The following is a 15,657-nucleotide window of genomic DNA, read 5'->3' as shown; positions in this document are numbered from 1 at the left end:
CTCCCCTTCCCCACGCTGGAGGAGGGGGGCGCGGGGGCCCGGCTCGCGCGAGGACCAATCGGAGCGCACTTCCGTAGCTGACAATAGCCGTATAAAGGCGTGTGGCTCAGGCTGAGCTGCCGGGACCTTGAGCGCGGCCAGGCCAGCATCGGAGTCAGCGGGGATCGGGGAGCAGGGGGAAGCGACACCAGGAAAGCGAGCACGCCAGACAGGGCAGAAGGGCTCGAGGAGCCGCACGGAGCTTCCGCGTACAGCCGCCGGCTGGCCTCTCCCGGTCGGTGCCAGCTCCTGGGATCGCGCGTCCAGATACCTGGTCCAGCCACTACCGTCGCGGACAGAGCGCCGCTCGCCGCAGCGAGGCCCGGGGTGGCCCCGCAGGGACCCCCCCAGACCGCCTGGGCCGCCCGGATGTGCACTAAAATGGAACAGCCCTTCTACCACGACGACTCATACGCAGCAGCGGGATACGGCCGGGCTCCGGGCGGCCTTTCTCTACACGACTACAAACTCCTGAAACCCAGCTTGGCGCTCAACCTGGCCGACCCCTACCGAAGTCTCAAAGCACCCGGCGCGCGGGGCCCGGGACCAGAGGGCAGCGGTGGCAGCAGCTACTTTTCCGGCCAGGGTTCGGACACAGGCGCATCGCTCAAGCTTGCCTCATCTGAGCTGGAGCGCCTGATCGTCCCCAACAGCAACGGAGTGATCACGACGACACCCACGCCTCCGGGACAGTACTTTTACCCTCGCGGGGGAGGCAGCGGCGGAGGTGCGGGGGGCGCCGGGGGAGGTGTTACCGAGGAGCAGGAGGGCTTCGCCGACGGCTTTGTCAAAGCCCTGGACGACCTGCACAAGATGAACCACGTGACGCCCCCCAACGTGTCCCTGGGCGCCAGCTCGGGGCCCCCGGCTGGGCCCGGGGGCGTCTACGCCGGCCCGGAGCCTCCTCCAGTCTACACCAACCTCAGCAGCTATTCCCCAGCCTCTGCGCCCTCTGGAGGCGCCGGGGCCGCCGTCGGGACTGGGAGCTCGTACCCGACGGCCACCATCAGCTACCTCCCACACGCACCACCCTTCGCTGGCGGCCACCCGGCGCAACTGGGCCTGGGCCGAGCAGCCTCCACCTTCAAGGAGGAACCGCAGACGGTGCCTGAGGCGCGCAGCCGCGACGCCACGCCACCGGTGTCCCCCATCAATATGGAAGACCAGGAGCGCATCAAAGTAGAGCGCAAGCGGCTGCGGAACCGGCTGGCGGCCACCAAGTGCCGGAAGCGGAAGCTGGAGCGCATCGCGCGCCTGGAGGACAAGGTGAAGACGCTCAAGGCCGAGAACGCAGGGCTCTCGAACACTGCTGGGATCCTCCGGGAGCAGGTGGCCCAGCTCAAACAGAAGGTCATGACCCACGTCAGCAACGGCTGCCAGCTGCTGCTCGGGGTCAAGGGACACGCCTTCTGAGCGTCCCCCGTACGGACATTCCCCCAGTCTGGACGACTGGGCGCACGCCTCCCAAGGGGCGAGGGGGCAGGCGGTGGGCACCGGCCCCCCGCGGCACGCAAACCACACTGGACTCCTGCCCGCCCGCTCTGCGCCCGGTCCTTCCACCTCGACGTTTACATGCCCCCTTACAACACGTTTTTTTTGTATTTTTTTTTTTTTTTCTGCTGGAAACGGACTCGATTCATATTGAATATAATATATTTGTGTATTTAACAGGGAGGGGAGGAGGGGGCGATCGCGGCGGAGCTGGCCCCGCCGCCCGGTACTCAAGCCCGCGGGGACATTGGGGAAGGGACCCCCGCCCCCTGCCCTCCCCCTCTGCACCGTACTGTGGATAAGAAACACGCACTTGGTCTCTAAAGAGTTTATTTTAAGATGTGTTTGTGTGTGTGTGTGTTTGTTGTTCCGACTTTTTATTGAATCTATTTAAGTAAAAAAAAAATGGTTCTTTATTAATTTCTGTTGTCTTTTTTTCCAAGCCGGGCGGGAGGAGGGAGAATAGTGGGCTGCCCCACCCCACTCATGTTTGTGACTCGGTCCGGTATCTGTATCCTCCTCACCAGCTCTACCTAAGCATCCTGCACTCGTAGTCCAGGCGTCCAATCCTTCTCCTGTCCTCTGATCTCTGGGGTTGGAAGGTCCGGGGCGGGGACACTGTCCAGCCGCCCATCACCAGGGGGCAGGATGCCTGGGGCTAGACGCGCATTGCGCGGGCGCAGCCCCGCCCAGGTGCGCGCGCTGGGGCTTTCCCGGCTGACGCAGCGGAAGCGCTGCCCCTACATGGGCCGATTCTGTCCAGTGACGCGACGGCGGTCTCCGGGCAGATTCCGGGAATCCCCTCCCCCGCTCTGCCGGGCAGGGCTGCGGCGCCGGGAAGGGGGCCGGGATTTTCCCAGGCAGGCGGCTGCCGGGGCCCGGAAAGCCCCAGGCCTGGGTCCAGAGCGTCCGCGGTGGGAGGGCCATGCTCCTGGGTCCCGGGGCCAACCCAGAGACTGCCCCATCGGGTTGGCGTCCGGGCTCCGCCGCGCCCACGCGCGCTCCGTCTGACCTGACCCGGGCGGGGGGTTGCTGCAGCCTTGGTTGCCGCCGCGGTACCCCCCACCCCCGCCAGGAAGGGCGGCGCCCGCCTGCCAATTTCCCCTCCCGGGTGCCAGGTTGGGAGCAGGGCGACTGCCAGGTCTGGTCCTGCCGGGGCGGCTGCTTGGGCGGCCGGGCGCCGTCGCCGCCGCCGCCGCCCTCTCGCGGGACGCCCGCCCCCGCAGCTGGGAAAGGTGGGAGGGCTGCTGGTACGCCCGTAGGGGGTCTAGCTGGCTTTGGAGCTGGAAGCCCCCAGAACAGCGGAGAAAAACACAGGCTGAGAAACCGCAGGGGTGGGGTGGGCAGAACAGACAATTCATTAATTCATTTATGAACCTTGGAGACACTGCCTGGACGGTGGCAGACAGACAATAAACAAACATGATTCGGAGATGGTGGTAAGTGCTAGCAAGGGAAAAAAACAGGTCAAAGTAGTACTGATGGGGCAGGGGAGGCAAGCTGCTTTGGAGAATGGATTGGCAACGAGGACCTTTAATGATGAGACTTTTCATTTTTAAAGCCAGGTTCTGGGACAACAACGTTCTGGGCAAGAGAAACAGTACGTGCAAAGTTCCTGTGGCCAGAGCAAGATCAGTCTGTTAAAGAACAGCAAGAAATCATTGTGTGCCTGGATTCGAGTGAATCAAGAGTGGGTAGATGAGGTCAGGGAAATCCATGGACAGCCTTGGGGAAGGAGTGTAGATAAAATTCCAAGGCCCAGATGAGTGTTTTGGAGGATTAATAATCTAAATAGCAATCCTTCGGAAGGAAATGGGGGTTCAGAATGGCAAAACCACTTGCACAGCATCAAACTGCACTCTTGGGAACACTCTGGCTCCTAATACCTGCCTCCCAGCCTGACGGTCATCCTTCCCCAGGAGCAGGTAGGCAACCCTTCCAGCCTAGAGTGGGCCAGAGCTTACAACAGGGCCTGTACACGGAACTCAAGCTCCCACTCCTGGTTCTGCTCTTAGGACTGGGTCCCCCCTCCCTTCTTACCACCCAGGGACAGTCCTAATAACTACTAAATGGGCCCCAAGCTTCACATACTGTGTTGCATTTAATGTGCATGGTGATGTTGAGTTAGTTGTCTTTATTCTCATCTGACTGTTGAACAGACCCAGTAAAAATCACAGCTCTTGAATGGTATTTGAACACTGGCTGGCTGATGGCAAAGAGTGGATGTTGCCCTGCGAGGCCAGGTTTTAGGACACAGGCCATCCTGGGGCTTGCTCCCAGCAAGGGGCCAACAGCCTACCTCCCCACCCCCCAGTACCCTCTGGCCAAGGAGAAAGAGGAAGCAGTGAGCATGAGGTAAGACTCCCACCTTGTGGTGAAAATAAGTAACTACAGGGTCATGTTTCCAGGGAGAAGGGGCGGAGTTAGCAAGGACACCAGGACAGACCACACAGAGAGAAACTCATGTCTGTCCTAATACTTTATTGGTCACCTCTAGGCCTGTGCCCAGCTAGATGGGTCCAAGGAGGGGCTCACCATTCACCAGCTCCCAGCGGGGAGAATGAGAAGGCCCTGGCCAAGCCCTCCAGGGTTATGGACTATGGTGTTTAAAGGGGCGAATCTGGCCTTTCCTGGGTCAGCAATGGGGTATCCAGGTAGAGGCGCAGGTGGAGGCCAACAGCCCAGGATTTCCACCTGTCTGCAGTCTAGTTGTGTTTGGAGAAGTATTCCTTGCTGTCGTCCACGTTAGGCTTGATTGTGTCACTGCCTGGCTTCCAGCCAGCAGGACAGACTGTGGGAAGACACAGGGATGCACATGTGAGGCTAGAGCCACATCTTCGAGGTAGGGCAGTATGAGGGGATGAACAGAGGCAAAGCAAGAGCTGGAGTGGCAGAAGAAAAAGCCCAGAGCCAAGTGGGACAGCCCCAAGGCCATACAGCACATTGGGAGAAGCTCTTTAAGCCTGGATACGGGATGTTCTGGCTGGCAATTCAATTTCTTTTTGACCTCCCCAACACTATTTTTTAAAGATTTATTTATTAGAGAGAGAAAGACAATGCATGAGAGTCCGGGGGTGGGGGTGGTGTGGGGAGGGGGGAAAGAGCGAGAATCCTCTAGCAGGCTCCCTGTTTGAGTGTGGAGCCTGACAAGGATCCCTGGATCCCAGGACCCTGAGACCATGACCTGAGCCGAAACCAAGAGTCAGACACTTAACTGAGCTACCCCGCCACCCCACTTTTTGACCCCTTTAATACTGCTTCTCCCTCAGTCACAGACCCACTGGACATGGAGGGCCTGGGATCAGGCTGTGTCCTGCACATGAGAAGGTCTCTGATTCCACTAATATTATTCCAGCTCAACCTGGTACATGACTTCTCAGATAACCTTCGATAGATCTGTTACCTCCCAGCCCCCACCGTCATATTGGGGTGTCTCCCCCTCCAGACTAGACAAGTCCTGCAGACAAGGCTCTGAACTGGGGCCCTCACAACGGACAGGGCAGGCAGGCAGTGTCTGCCTGAGGGCTGAGGGTGTACCCACATATGAACACAGGTGAACATTTGTGTGCTTACCTTCCCCATGCTCATCCGTGTACTGGAAGGCCTGAACCAGCCGCAGAACTTCGTCCACAGAGCGCCCCACAGGCAAATCATTGACCGTGATCTGGCGAAGGACACCCTTGCCATCGATGATAAAGAGGCCCCTGAAGATGTTAAGTGTTCATGGTGAGAAGCGGAGAGTTCCCACTGCCAGGGCCGGAGGAGGGAGTATCGACTCCCTGGCGGCCACGGGGCTGGGGGCAGGGAAAACAGTGCCCAAGTGTTGTCCCCTCACCCTGAGGACTGAGGGCTTTCTGGGGGCTCCATGGTACCTGTAGGCAATGCCCTCATCTTTCTTCAGCACACCATAATCTTCAGATAAATTTCTGGTTACATCAGCCAGCAGGGGAATATTCAGGGGGCCCAAGCCTCCTTCCTTCCTCGGAGTGTTGATCCTAGGAGTGAAAGAGACCAGTCTGGGACCTCCAGATGCCTGACACAGCAGGGTCCTCCCCCTGGGGCTCTGGGTATGATAAAGGCTGGAGAGGGGGTGCTGGAGCTGAGAGATAAGGGTCTAGCCTCCCCACCCACCGCACCCTGAAGAGGGTACAGGGGTTCTTTCCCACAGCTGGAAAGACTCAGCCAAGGCTCCAGGTCCAGCAAAGGGCGTTCACATTCGCTGGTGGCCTCCCACATCTTGGGGCAGAAAGCCTGCCTCAGCATCCCCCTCCTCCTCGCTCTAGCTCTGTTCCCTGGGGCCCAGCCCTTCACTGTCTAGAACTGGAGTTTCCACCTTCTTGAAATAGTTATTGGAAGGGAGGTTGTGTTGCCCTAAGTGAGATAAAGCATCTCCAAGTCTCTGGGCCGAGCAACTAGTTTTCAGATGCTAATTACTGCCATCATCATTAAGGACTTAGGCGTCCTTAATTCTACTATTTTCGAGATGGGGGAAAGGGAGGCCCAAATGTTGAGCAACACCCACAGGAACACACAGCTCGGACCCCCGGAGGTTGGATGTTTGGCTCCGTCCCCCCTCCCTGCTCGTCCTAGCTCATACCAAGCCAGGTGGGTGAACTGAGAGTCGACAGAAACCCCCAGCACCTCACAGCCCAGCTTGCGGAAGTCCTCCGCCCGCTCGCTGAAAGCGATGATCTCCGTGGGGCAGACAAAGGTGAAGTCCAGCGGGTAGAAAAAGAGGACCAGGTATTTCCCTGCGGGAGGGAGCGGGAACAGACAAGGAGTTAGGCCTCTGCTGTCTGCGCCCCACCCCCACCTGGGCCCCACCCCCACCTGGGCCCACTCTCGACCGCCCTCACCTTTGTAGTCGCAAAGCTTCACCTCCTTGAAGGCGCCGTCCACCACGGCGGTGGCTTGGAAGGGCGGGGCGGGCTTTCCGATGTGCGCCTTGCCAGAGGCCATGACTGAAAGCTGAGAAACCCCCCCCCCCCCCCGGCCCGGTCAGTGCACCCGAGGAAGACCCTTTGTCCTCCCTTCCCAAGGTCACGCTGCGTGCTGGGCTCCGTTATCGAATGGGAGGCAGAAGCCGCAGCACTACCCGCACCCTCCGGGGTACATGGCCTGCGCGGCCTTGAGACCGCAGGAGACCCGCCCCCCTGACCGGCAAAAGCGGCCCGGCTGCAACCGCCAGGGGCCCCCCATTAGCGTGTCGGCCTGAGCGCCCAGGCGCTAGCCCACCGCTCCAGGTGGAGACCCCGCGAGCAGGGGGCGGGAGCTCGGCGATGCGGCCTGTAATGCAAGGCCAAGGCCTCGGTTTCCCCCTGCAAGGACAAAGGCGGCCACTAAAGCGAGCGGAAAACAAAAGCTGCAGCACTGAGGTCTGGACCCGTCCGGAGCTGCTCTGCGGGGGCTCCCCAGAGCCCGGTGCCCTCCAGGTGTCCATACCTGCGTGGGCAAGGGCGGCACGCACAGACTAGCAGACGCGCGAACACGCGTTCTCAGCACCGAGCGCGCCCTGGGCCTGGGTGCCTTTTATGCGCGGCCCGAACCATGACGCATAGGGCGGGGGGGGGGGTGGGCGGACGAGTGGAGCGGTCGGGTCCACTGCAACCGCGGGAGGGGGGTTGGGGAGCGAAGCGGCCGGGTCCACGCGCCTGCAAGCGGCGGGAGGAGTCGCGGAGCCGTGGGCCCCGACCACTGCCACCGCTGGTGGGGGTAGTGCGGGCACCACATACCCCGCGAGGAGCTCCTCGGAGCGCGCCCGGGTCGGTTGGAGTCCGGCATGGCCGGGAGCCCGGCTGACTTACTGCTGCCGCTTCTGATTCTCCTGCTGCTGGGGACCCCTGCCCAGGTCTCCCGCGACTACCATTACTTTGGCGAGAAGAGCGGAGGCGATCCCTGGGAGGAGCTGCGGCTGCAGCATCAGGAGAAAGGTAACCGCACGCCGCCGGTGTGTTGGTGCGGAAAGGTGCCCCATGGTCCCACTTCGCCAGCTGGCTGCAAAGAGACCCCCTCCTTCAGACTTCCCATCTCTCCCCACCTGCGCACTGGCGTGCCCCCCCCCCCCCGCCCACCGCCCTTGGGCTGGTTACTTTTCTCTGAGGCTCAGTGTCCTTATCTGTAAATTGAAATAGAGACTGACTTGAAGCCTCTTACAGGGGAAGAGGGGACAAGCAGACACAACTGTAAACTCAGGCACGTGTGCTAGGAAGGGTGGAGATGGAGAAAGGAGGGGGCAGGTAAGCGTCTGAAATCAGAGAAGGGCAGACTGAAGAGGATGGCTAACCAGTGCAGCAGGAAGCCAGCAAAAGCCAAAAATGCAAAGATTTAGGGGGAAGAGTGTGTCAGGGAATGGGAACAGCAAGTGCCAAAGCCAAAGGGCTGGACGGAAGAAAAGAAAGAGGCCAGTGTTGTCTGGCTGAGGCTTGGTAAGGCGAGAAGTGTTAGGACTTTGTGAGCTGCAGAGTTGGGATAAGACCCGTTTCCTAGTGGCATAGAGAGGCGACCGTAGAAGAGCATTGTAAAGAGCCCCCCCCCCCCCCCGCCAGCACTCAGAAGGTTGTAGCTGCTTGAAAAATGGTCAAAGTAGTTGTTTTTGTGCTACATGCTAGCACATTGCCAGAGGCTTTCCACACCTTCATTATATTATGCCAATTATGTCACTTAATTTACCACCTGGCAGCCTTGCTGGTTAGGGGGCACTCTGCCTACTAACAGGCCCATTATCACACCCCCGAAGACACGAGTCAGCTTCAGATGGTGGGCATCAGGGATGTTGTATCATGTTCCCAAATGGACAGGCTGGCACAGGTAGGAAGTGTTAGTTTGCAATTCCTCTGGGTCACACACCAGATGTATGAGCTCAAAGGGTGGGTTGCTTTCTGTAGGTCTCAGTTTCCCCACCTGGGAATGATGAGGAAATTAAATGAGATCATCTGTGGGGGGCGAGTGCATGGCACAAAGGCAGAGCTCAACGAACAGGAGATGTCGTTAGTGTCTTTATCCTCCTGCCTTCCTAGAGGAGGGAAGGGGGTAGATTCCCCCCTACCTGGCCCTCCATCCCTAGAAGTGGAGGACTCCATCCTTGGCCCTTGGGGAAAGTGGCGCTGTTTCTGCGACCTGGGCAAGCAGGAGCGCAGCCGCGAGGTCCTGGGCACCGCGCCTGGCCCTGTGTTCATGGACCGCGAGAATCTGGTGCAGGTGCGGCCCTGCAGGCAACAGGATTGTGCCTCCTGCAAACCAATCGACTGCGACTGGAGGCCCTGAACCCGGGTGAGAGACTCGCGCAGAGGAGGTGGGGCCAGGGCGGGCTGTTAAGTCCCGAGTTGAGAGTCCCCAGGGTGGGCAGGGAGAAGAAGGGATTGACCGCGAGTGGGGGGGGTGGGGGCTGAAGCTAGAAGATGGTGGGGAAGGGAGAGCTGAGTCAGGAACAATGAGCCCCCGCTGATATCTGGGGAGAAAGGAAGAAAGGTGGTGAGGGGCAGGGAGGGGGAATTTGAAATGGAAGGACTGCGACCCTGAGAAAGGGGTATGAGCCTGATGTGGGCCATGGACCTACCTACAGGCTGAGGCCGTGAGCCGGCTGAGACTTGAGAACTGGGGGACATGAACCCTGAACTGGGGGGAATGGCCCTGCCTGTTGGGCACAGACTGTCAGCAGAAGTCTGTTGATATTTGGGATCACATTTGGGAGGGGGTGGGTGGGGGAGGCTTAGCCCCAGTCAGAGGTTAGGAAGCAGAGTGGGTGCCCGGAGCCAGGCGGCCCCGGTGCCGAGAGATAGGGCTAAGACTGTGTGGAGTGGCAGGGACAGGGACTACAAAGAGCCAGCATCCAGATGGACAGAGACCCAGTGATGTAGACACTGACAGTGTCAGGCAATATAGTAGTATTTGACCTTCAAGGCCCTGACTGGGCCAAGTTCTCCAAAGTCTGCGTCAGTTTCCCTTTTATTTCCCTATCCTCCTACCAGCCCCGACGGGCGGGGCGTCAGGGACTCCGGGGGCGGAGCTTGGAAAGCGACCCCGCCCACCCCGGTCCGCCAAAGAGCGGGGCCGTCGGCCTTGGGAACTACAATTCCCAGGAAGCCGTACGGCAAGAGCTTCAGTGGCGCCTGCGCAAACTTCAACGGCGGCAGAAGCGTCGGCGGCGTGTCCTCGGCACCGATTGGTCGGGAGCGAGAGCGGTTTGGGGCCCGCGGAAAACGCGCGCCGAGACCTGAACCTGCAGACCTCGTTCTTGCTGCTGGTGGAGGCGGTAAAGGCGGCATGGATCTTAGCGAGCTGGACAGAGACAGTACGGGCCGCTGTCGCCTGAACTCGCCTGTACCCGCGGTGTGCTGCAAGGAGCCCTGTGCCCTGGGTGTCGATGAAGCGGGCCGGGGCCCGGTGCTGGGTGCGCCCCCGGGGCTGGGCTGGGGGAGGGGCGTGATAAAGGGAATGCTGATTGCACTGGAACGGAAGCCGGGATTGCACCGTACCCGGGGAGGGGGGGTGATAGTGGCGATGGCACTGAAGAAAGCGGTGATAATGGAATAGAGATAGCGGTTTTCACGGGCTCACTGGTTGGATCCCCGCTTCCCCAGGCCCCATGGTCTACGCCATTTGTTACTGCCCCCTGTCCCGCCTGGCAGATCTGGAAGCCCTGAAAGTGGCAGGTGAGCTCGAGGTGTGAGTCTCGGGAGATGGTTCCGGGGCGGGTGCAGACTGGAGGGGGAGAACAGGAGCTGGGAGAACCAGTCGATTCCCTTCTCTCCCAACCCTCCTCCCAGACTCAAAGACCCTATCGGAGAGTGAGCGGGACAGGCTCTTTGTGAAAATGGAGGAGGACGGGGACTTTGTGGGCTGGGCATTGGACGTGCTGTCTCCAAACCTCATCTCTACCAGCATGCTTGGGCGGTGAGGGACCTCCGGGAGGGGCCTGGGTGGAGGGGCAGCCAACATGGGTTGGAAGGGATCAGTATCTGGATCGGGGTTGACTGGGTTCTGTCTCCCACTGCAGGGTCAAGTACAACCTGAATTCCCTATCCCATGATACAGCCATTGGGCTGGTGCAGTATGCCTTGGATCGGGGTGTGAAAGTTGCCCAGGTGAGCTAAAATAGATCTCAACATTTAATTTTTTGATCCCAGTAAAATTAAATCTGGGAAGTTCAGTGTCAAGTGCATAAGAGAGAGAGAGATTAAATTACCAGAGTGAAATATAAGTTGTCATTGCATCCAGTACTCTGCGGCAAAGAACAGGCTGTTTTGAGATAATAACAAGGATAAATATGCTTGAGATAGGGAACGTAACAAGGGAGGCTTTGCTGAGGAGATGGCCGAGGTCCAGGACTGAAACATGGCACTGATGGTGCAGTATTGGAGGAGACAGACAAGGGCTCTGCCCTTTGGGGTTCATGGCCAAGTCAGGGGACACAGATGGTCAGCTGGTAAGCAAATAATAAAGGTTTCTGAGGATAAAGTCAATGGAGATCACCAATATCATCCTTCTACTCTAGCTGAGGTCTCCCTGTAGCTGTCAGGCATTTTTGGCATGGTCCCACCCCAGGGCCTTTGCACTGGCTGTTCTTTCTGCCTAGAATCCTCTTTCTGAGATCTCTCCATGACTCATTCCCTCATCTCTTTCAGGCCTTTATCCAGATGTCACCACATCAGAGTGAACTCTCTGAATCTCTCCTACCACTGTTTAAAATGAAAACCCTTCCTGGGGTGCCTGACTGCCTCAGTCAGTAGAGCATGGACTCTCAATCTCGGTCATGAGTTCAAGCCCCGAGTTGTACGTAGATCTTACTTAAAAAAAAAATTAAGTAGAGGGGTGCCTGGGTGGCTCCATGGGTTAAGCCTCTGCCTTCTGCTCGTGGTCTCTGTCAAATAAATAAATAAAATATTAAAAAATAATAAGTAGAGAAGGAATAAAATGATAATTTTTCCCAACTCTCCCCTGCCCTTTATTATTTATCCTTTTTTTTTTTTTTAAGATTTTTTAAAATTTATTTGACAGAGATCACAAGTAGGCAGAGAGGCAGGCAGAGAGAGAAGGAAGCAGGATCTCTACTGAACAGAGAGCCCGATGCGGGGCTCAATCCCAGGACCCTGGGATCATGACCTGAGCTGAAGGCAGAGGCTTTAACCCACTGAGCCACCGAGGCGCCCCTATTTATCCTTTTTCTTGTCTGTGGCCCTCACCAGGGTGTCCACTCTATGAAGACAGATTTTTGCCTGGTGTGTTTACTGCCATATTCCTGGCATCTGGTGTAGCCAGTATGCATTAGGTGCTCAGCGAGTGTGTAGAATGGGTTCAGCGTGATTAGGAAGCCTCTTTTGGAAGGGAATATTTTTTTTTAAGGATTTTATTTATTATTTATTTGACAGACAGAGATCACAAGTAGGCAGAGAGAGAGGGAAGCAGGCTCCATGCTGAGCAGAGAGCCCAATGTGGGGCTCGATCCCAGCCACCCAAGTGCCCCAGGACTTTATTTTTTTTTTTTTTAAGTAATCTCTGGGGAGTGCCTGTATGGCTTAGTCGGTTAAATATCTGCCTTTAGCTCAGGTCATGATCCCAGGATCCTGGGATTGGGTCCCTGCTCAACAGGGAGCCTGCTTCTCGCTCTGCCTGTTTCTCTCTCTCTCTTTCATACGCAAATAAATAAATAGAATTTTTTTTTTTTAAAGATTTTATTTATTTATTTAACAGACAGAGATCACAAGTAGGCAGAGAGGCAGGCCGAGAGAGAGAAAGGGAAGCAGGCTCACTGCTGAGCAGAGAGCCCGATGTGGGGCTCGATCCCAGGACCCTGGGATTATGACCTGAGTAGAAGCCAGAGGCTTTAACCCACTGAGCCACCCAGGTGCCGCAATAAATAGAATTTTTTAAAAAATAATTTTTATTTATTTATTTATTTATTTATTTATTTATCTGACAGAGAGAGATAGCACAAGTAGGCAGAGAGGCAGGCAGAGGAGGGGAAGCAGGCTACTCGCTGAGCAGAGAGCCTGATGCGGGGCTCGATCCCAGGACCCCGAGATCACGACCCGAGCCAAAGGCAGAGGCTCAAGCCACCGAGCCACCCAGGCGCCCCTAAATAAATAGACTCTTTAAAAAAAAAATAATCTCTGCACCCGATGTGGGATTCAAGGTCACGATCTCAAGATAAGAGTCACATGTTCTGCCAACTGAGCCAGCCAGGTGCCCCTGGAGGGGACTTCTGAGCAGAGATACCTGAGAGGGCTACAGCCTGGGGATGAGCTGAGAGAAGAATATTCCAGGCACAGGAGCAGCCAGTATAAATGCTGTGAGGCTGGATCACTTACACAGCTGTTTTTCCAGATGTTTGTTGACCGGATACGTTTCTGTCACCACGGCAGGTATTTGTGGACACAGTAGGGCCGCCAGAAACTTACCAGGAGCAGCTGCAGCAGCACTTTCCTGGCATTGAGGTGACAGTCAAGGCCAAGGCGGATGCCCTCTACCCTGTGGTCAGTGCTGCTAGTATCTGCGCCAAGGTTAGGCTCCTATTGGCCGCAGCCCATTCCTAGCGTCTCCCTGGGCAGAGGGCAGGCGTGCCTGCTTTGCGGGGAGGGAGATCCCAAGTTTTTATCTTGCCCACAGGTAGCCCGAGACCAGGCTGTAAAGAACTGGCACTTTGTGGAAGATCTCCAGGGCCTGGATGCGGATTATGGCTCCGGTTACCCCAATGGTGAGCAGATGACAGCTGCCTTGAGACAGTGGTAGTGGCAGCAACACTGACGGGGCAGGGTTGAGCACTCTTCTACAGTTTTCCATGTTGCGCTCCTTCTGCTGCACAGTGGAGGAGCCCAAGGCTCAGATGGGAGCCACTTGCTGATGGCCAGCCTGGAGCAGAGCTGGTTCCAGCGGGCAGGCTCAGTTCTCCCGCCTGTCTCTCTGGCGCTCTACTGAGGGCCTGACACCCTTAGTGGGCATCTGTCTATTTGTTAAGAGGAAAGGGGCAGGAGCGAGGGGTGTCAGCCCATGTCCAGTTAAATCTGGCTTAAATGTAGTGTTTTCTTCCCAGTTATGAGGCTCACTCTCCTCACCTGTATGGTAGGTGATCTTGTGCCCATCTCCCTGCCTTGAGTAGATTTTAAGAATCAGTGGTTGAGTTCAGGGAGGCCTCTGGTCCTTCTGAGGCCCAGGGAGGGATGGGCAGTTGGGTGGGGAGACATGGCAAGTCTGTGACTGGAACTTAGGTAAGGCCAAAGTAAGGAAACCAGGTCCAGGCCAAAGACAGCCTGGGCCACAGTCAGTGCTTACTGAGCGCCTGGTATGTGTCTGAGCCCTTGGGATGGAGCCATGAACAAGATAAACAAGGACCTCACTGTCCCCACTGAGGTCCCCGTTTTGGGAGGATGACGGCCATTAACACCATGGTCCACAGATGCTCATTTAATGACCATTGTCCTTGATCAGGATGAAGGGATGTCTCAGAGGCAGTCTCCCTCAACTACCTCGAGCACCCGTTGGCGGGTAGAGTCGGGCAGTTTCCCACACAAAGGTTCTGAGGCAGGAATGGGTCTTGAACAGTGGGAGAGGCCTCCAGTACTCTGGCGGCCTGAGCTGAGGTAGTGGGACCTCAGATGCCAGGCCAAGGAACTCGGACATTGCGTCCGGGCTCAAGGGCCATTGCCGCTGCCCACCCCACCCTTCCTGTCCCTCAGATCCCAAGACAAAAGCGTGGTTGAGGAAGCACGTGGAGCCTGTGTTCGGCTTCCCCCAGTTTGTCCGGTTCAGCTGGCGCACAGCCCAGAGCATCCTGGAGACAGAGGCCGAAGGCGTTTTGTGGTGGGTGTCCTGCAGGGGCTGTGACAAAAGCGGGAGGGAGGCCAGGGCTCAGCTCCCACCGGGAATTCCCCCTCTTCCCACACTTCGAAGTGGCCAGTGTCACCCCTTCTCCCACAGGGAGGACTCGCCGTCGGGGGATCAGGAAGGACCGGGAAGGATCATGTCCTACTTCAGCAAAAGCCCCCAAACCCTGCCGCGCCTCCCACACCGGTACTTCCAGGAGCGAGGCCTGGAGTCCGCCTCCACTCTCTAGGAGCCAGCCTGTTCTCCCTTGATACGCGCCCCCACCCCAGCCCACCCCTGCCCCATTTGTGATTAAAGTTCTTTACGGAAAGCTTGGTATTGGGTTGTACTCTGCGGTGGAAACAACAGGTTGGGAGTGTGCTCGGCGGCTGGACTCAGGCACAGACTTCTGGAACATAAACATGATGGGCCCTGGCTGATTGATTTTATTTTTTATTTCTTTTTTTAAGATTTATCTATTTGGGAAAAAAAAAAAGATTTATCTATTTGAGAGAGAGAGAGACAGCACGTGGGTATGTGGAGCGAGGGCGGGGAGAGGCAGAGGGAGATGGAGAAAGATTGTCAAGGGGACTTTGATGCTGAGCGTGGAGCCCGACACGGGGCTTGATCACACAAGCCCTGAGATCACAACCTGAGCCAAAGCCAGAAGTTGGACCTTTAACCAACTGTGCCACCCAGGGATCCCTATTTTATTTTATTTTTTAAGGTTTTATTTATTTATTTGACAGACAGAAATCACAGGTAGGCAGAGAAGCAGGCAGAGAGAGGGAAGCAGGCTCCCTGCTGAGCAGAGAGCCCGATGCAGGGCTCGATCCCAGGACCCTGGGATCATGACCTGAGCCGAAGGCAGAGGCTTTAACCCACTGAGCCACCCAGGGGCCGCCCTATTTTATTTTTTAAATGGATAATATATTTGTAGGATGCAGAATGAGGAGAGAACACAGTGAAAATCCTCCCTCCCACCTTGTCCTGCAGATTTCTGGTGGGCTTACCAAGGCATCTCAGTCTATTCGGGTGCTTTGACAAAATACCGCAGCTGGGGGGTTTATAAACAACGGGAGGCCGGAAGTCTAAGATCACGGTTTCTGCAGGGTCAAGTTCTGCTGAGGACCCTTTTCCAGGCTGTAGACTACGGGCTTCTCACTGTGTTGTCAGGTGCTGGAAGGGGCGGGGAACCTCCGATTATAAGAGCACTAATCCCCTTCTTGACCTAATCACCTCTTAATACCATTATCTGTGGGAATTAGGATACCAACCTGAATTTTGGGGAACACGCATTCAGGCCACAGCAGGTACCTTTTGTCCTTC

The 15,657-nt window shown here is 56.9% G+C and overlaps 4 protein-coding genes and 1 long non-coding RNA gene across 5 annotated transcripts; 4 read left to right on the top strand and 1 right to left on the bottom strand.

Annotated features, from left to right (window-relative positions):
* The first annotated feature begins 6 nt into the window (after window positions 1-6).
* JUNB (JunB proto-oncogene, AP-1 transcription factor subunit) lies at window positions 7-1,950 on the top strand. Its single transcript, XM_082751283.1, has one exon. It carries the CDS (start codon window positions 409-411, stop codon window positions 1,450-1,452), a length of 1,044 nt encoding a protein of 347 aa, XP_082607409.1. The 5' UTR covers window positions 7-408; the 3' UTR covers window positions 1,453-1,950.
* Window positions 1,951-2,675: 725 nt separating this feature from the next.
* LOC309858576 lies at window positions 2,676-3,293 on the top strand. The gene is made up of 3 exons (XR_014308254.1): window positions 2,676-2,969; window positions 3,092-3,220; window positions 3,255-3,293. It is a non-coding gene; the product is annotated as an uncharacterized lncRNA (long non-coding RNA).
* Window positions 3,294-3,996: 703 nt separating this feature from the next.
* Window positions 3,997-7,165, bottom strand: PRDX2 (peroxiredoxin 2). The gene is made up of 6 exons (XM_082751285.1): window positions 6,973-7,165; window positions 6,387-6,498; window positions 6,128-6,281; window positions 5,403-5,525; window positions 5,104-5,234; window positions 3,997-4,321 (listed from the first exon to the last, which is right to left on the bottom strand). Exons 2-6 carry the CDS (start codon window positions 6,487-6,489, stop codon window positions 4,236-4,238), a joined length of 597 nt encoding a protein of 198 aa, XP_082607411.1. The 5' UTR covers window positions 6,490-6,498; window positions 6,973-7,165; the 3' UTR covers window positions 3,997-4,235.
* A 144-nt stretch (window positions 7,166-7,309) lies between these two features.
* On the top strand, window positions 7,310-14,659 carry THSD8 (thrombospondin type 1 domain containing 8; the record flags this gene model as incomplete). Its single annotated transcript, XM_082751286.1, has 9 exons — window positions 7,310-7,460; window positions 8,594-8,799; window positions 10,110-10,181; window positions 10,296-10,422; window positions 10,526-10,613; window positions 12,891-13,028; window positions 13,135-13,222; window positions 14,202-14,325; window positions 14,443-14,659. 2 exons carry the CDS (start codon window positions 7,310-7,312, stop codon window positions 8,791-8,793), a joined length of 351 nt encoding a protein of 116 aa, XP_082607412.1. The 3' UTR covers window positions 8,794-8,799; window positions 10,110-10,181; window positions 10,296-10,422; window positions 10,526-10,613; window positions 12,891-13,028; window positions 13,135-13,222; window positions 14,202-14,325; window positions 14,443-14,659.
* On the top strand, window positions 9,787-14,659 carry RNASEH2A (ribonuclease H2 subunit A). The gene is made up of 8 exons (XM_082751284.1): window positions 9,787-9,919; window positions 10,110-10,181; window positions 10,296-10,422; window positions 10,526-10,613; window positions 12,891-13,028; window positions 13,135-13,222; window positions 14,202-14,325; window positions 14,443-14,659. The coding sequence occupies exons 1-8, from the start codon at window positions 9,793-9,795 to the stop codon at window positions 14,576-14,578; spliced, it is 900 nt and encodes a 299-aa protein (XP_082607410.1). The 5' UTR covers window positions 9,787-9,792; the 3' UTR covers window positions 14,579-14,659.
* Window positions 14,660-15,657: the final 998 nt, after the last annotated feature.

This window comes from Mustela nivalis (genome assembly GCF_964662115.1).
Source record: "Mustela nivalis genome assembly, contig: HAP1_SCAFFOLD_2829, whole genome shotgun sequence".
In the NCBI taxonomy this organism is placed as follows: Eukaryota; Metazoa; Chordata; class Mammalia; order Carnivora; family Mustelidae; genus Mustela; species Mustela nivalis.
Note: the sequence above shows the minus strand (reverse complement) of the source record. Positions and strands in the feature narration are given on the sequence as shown.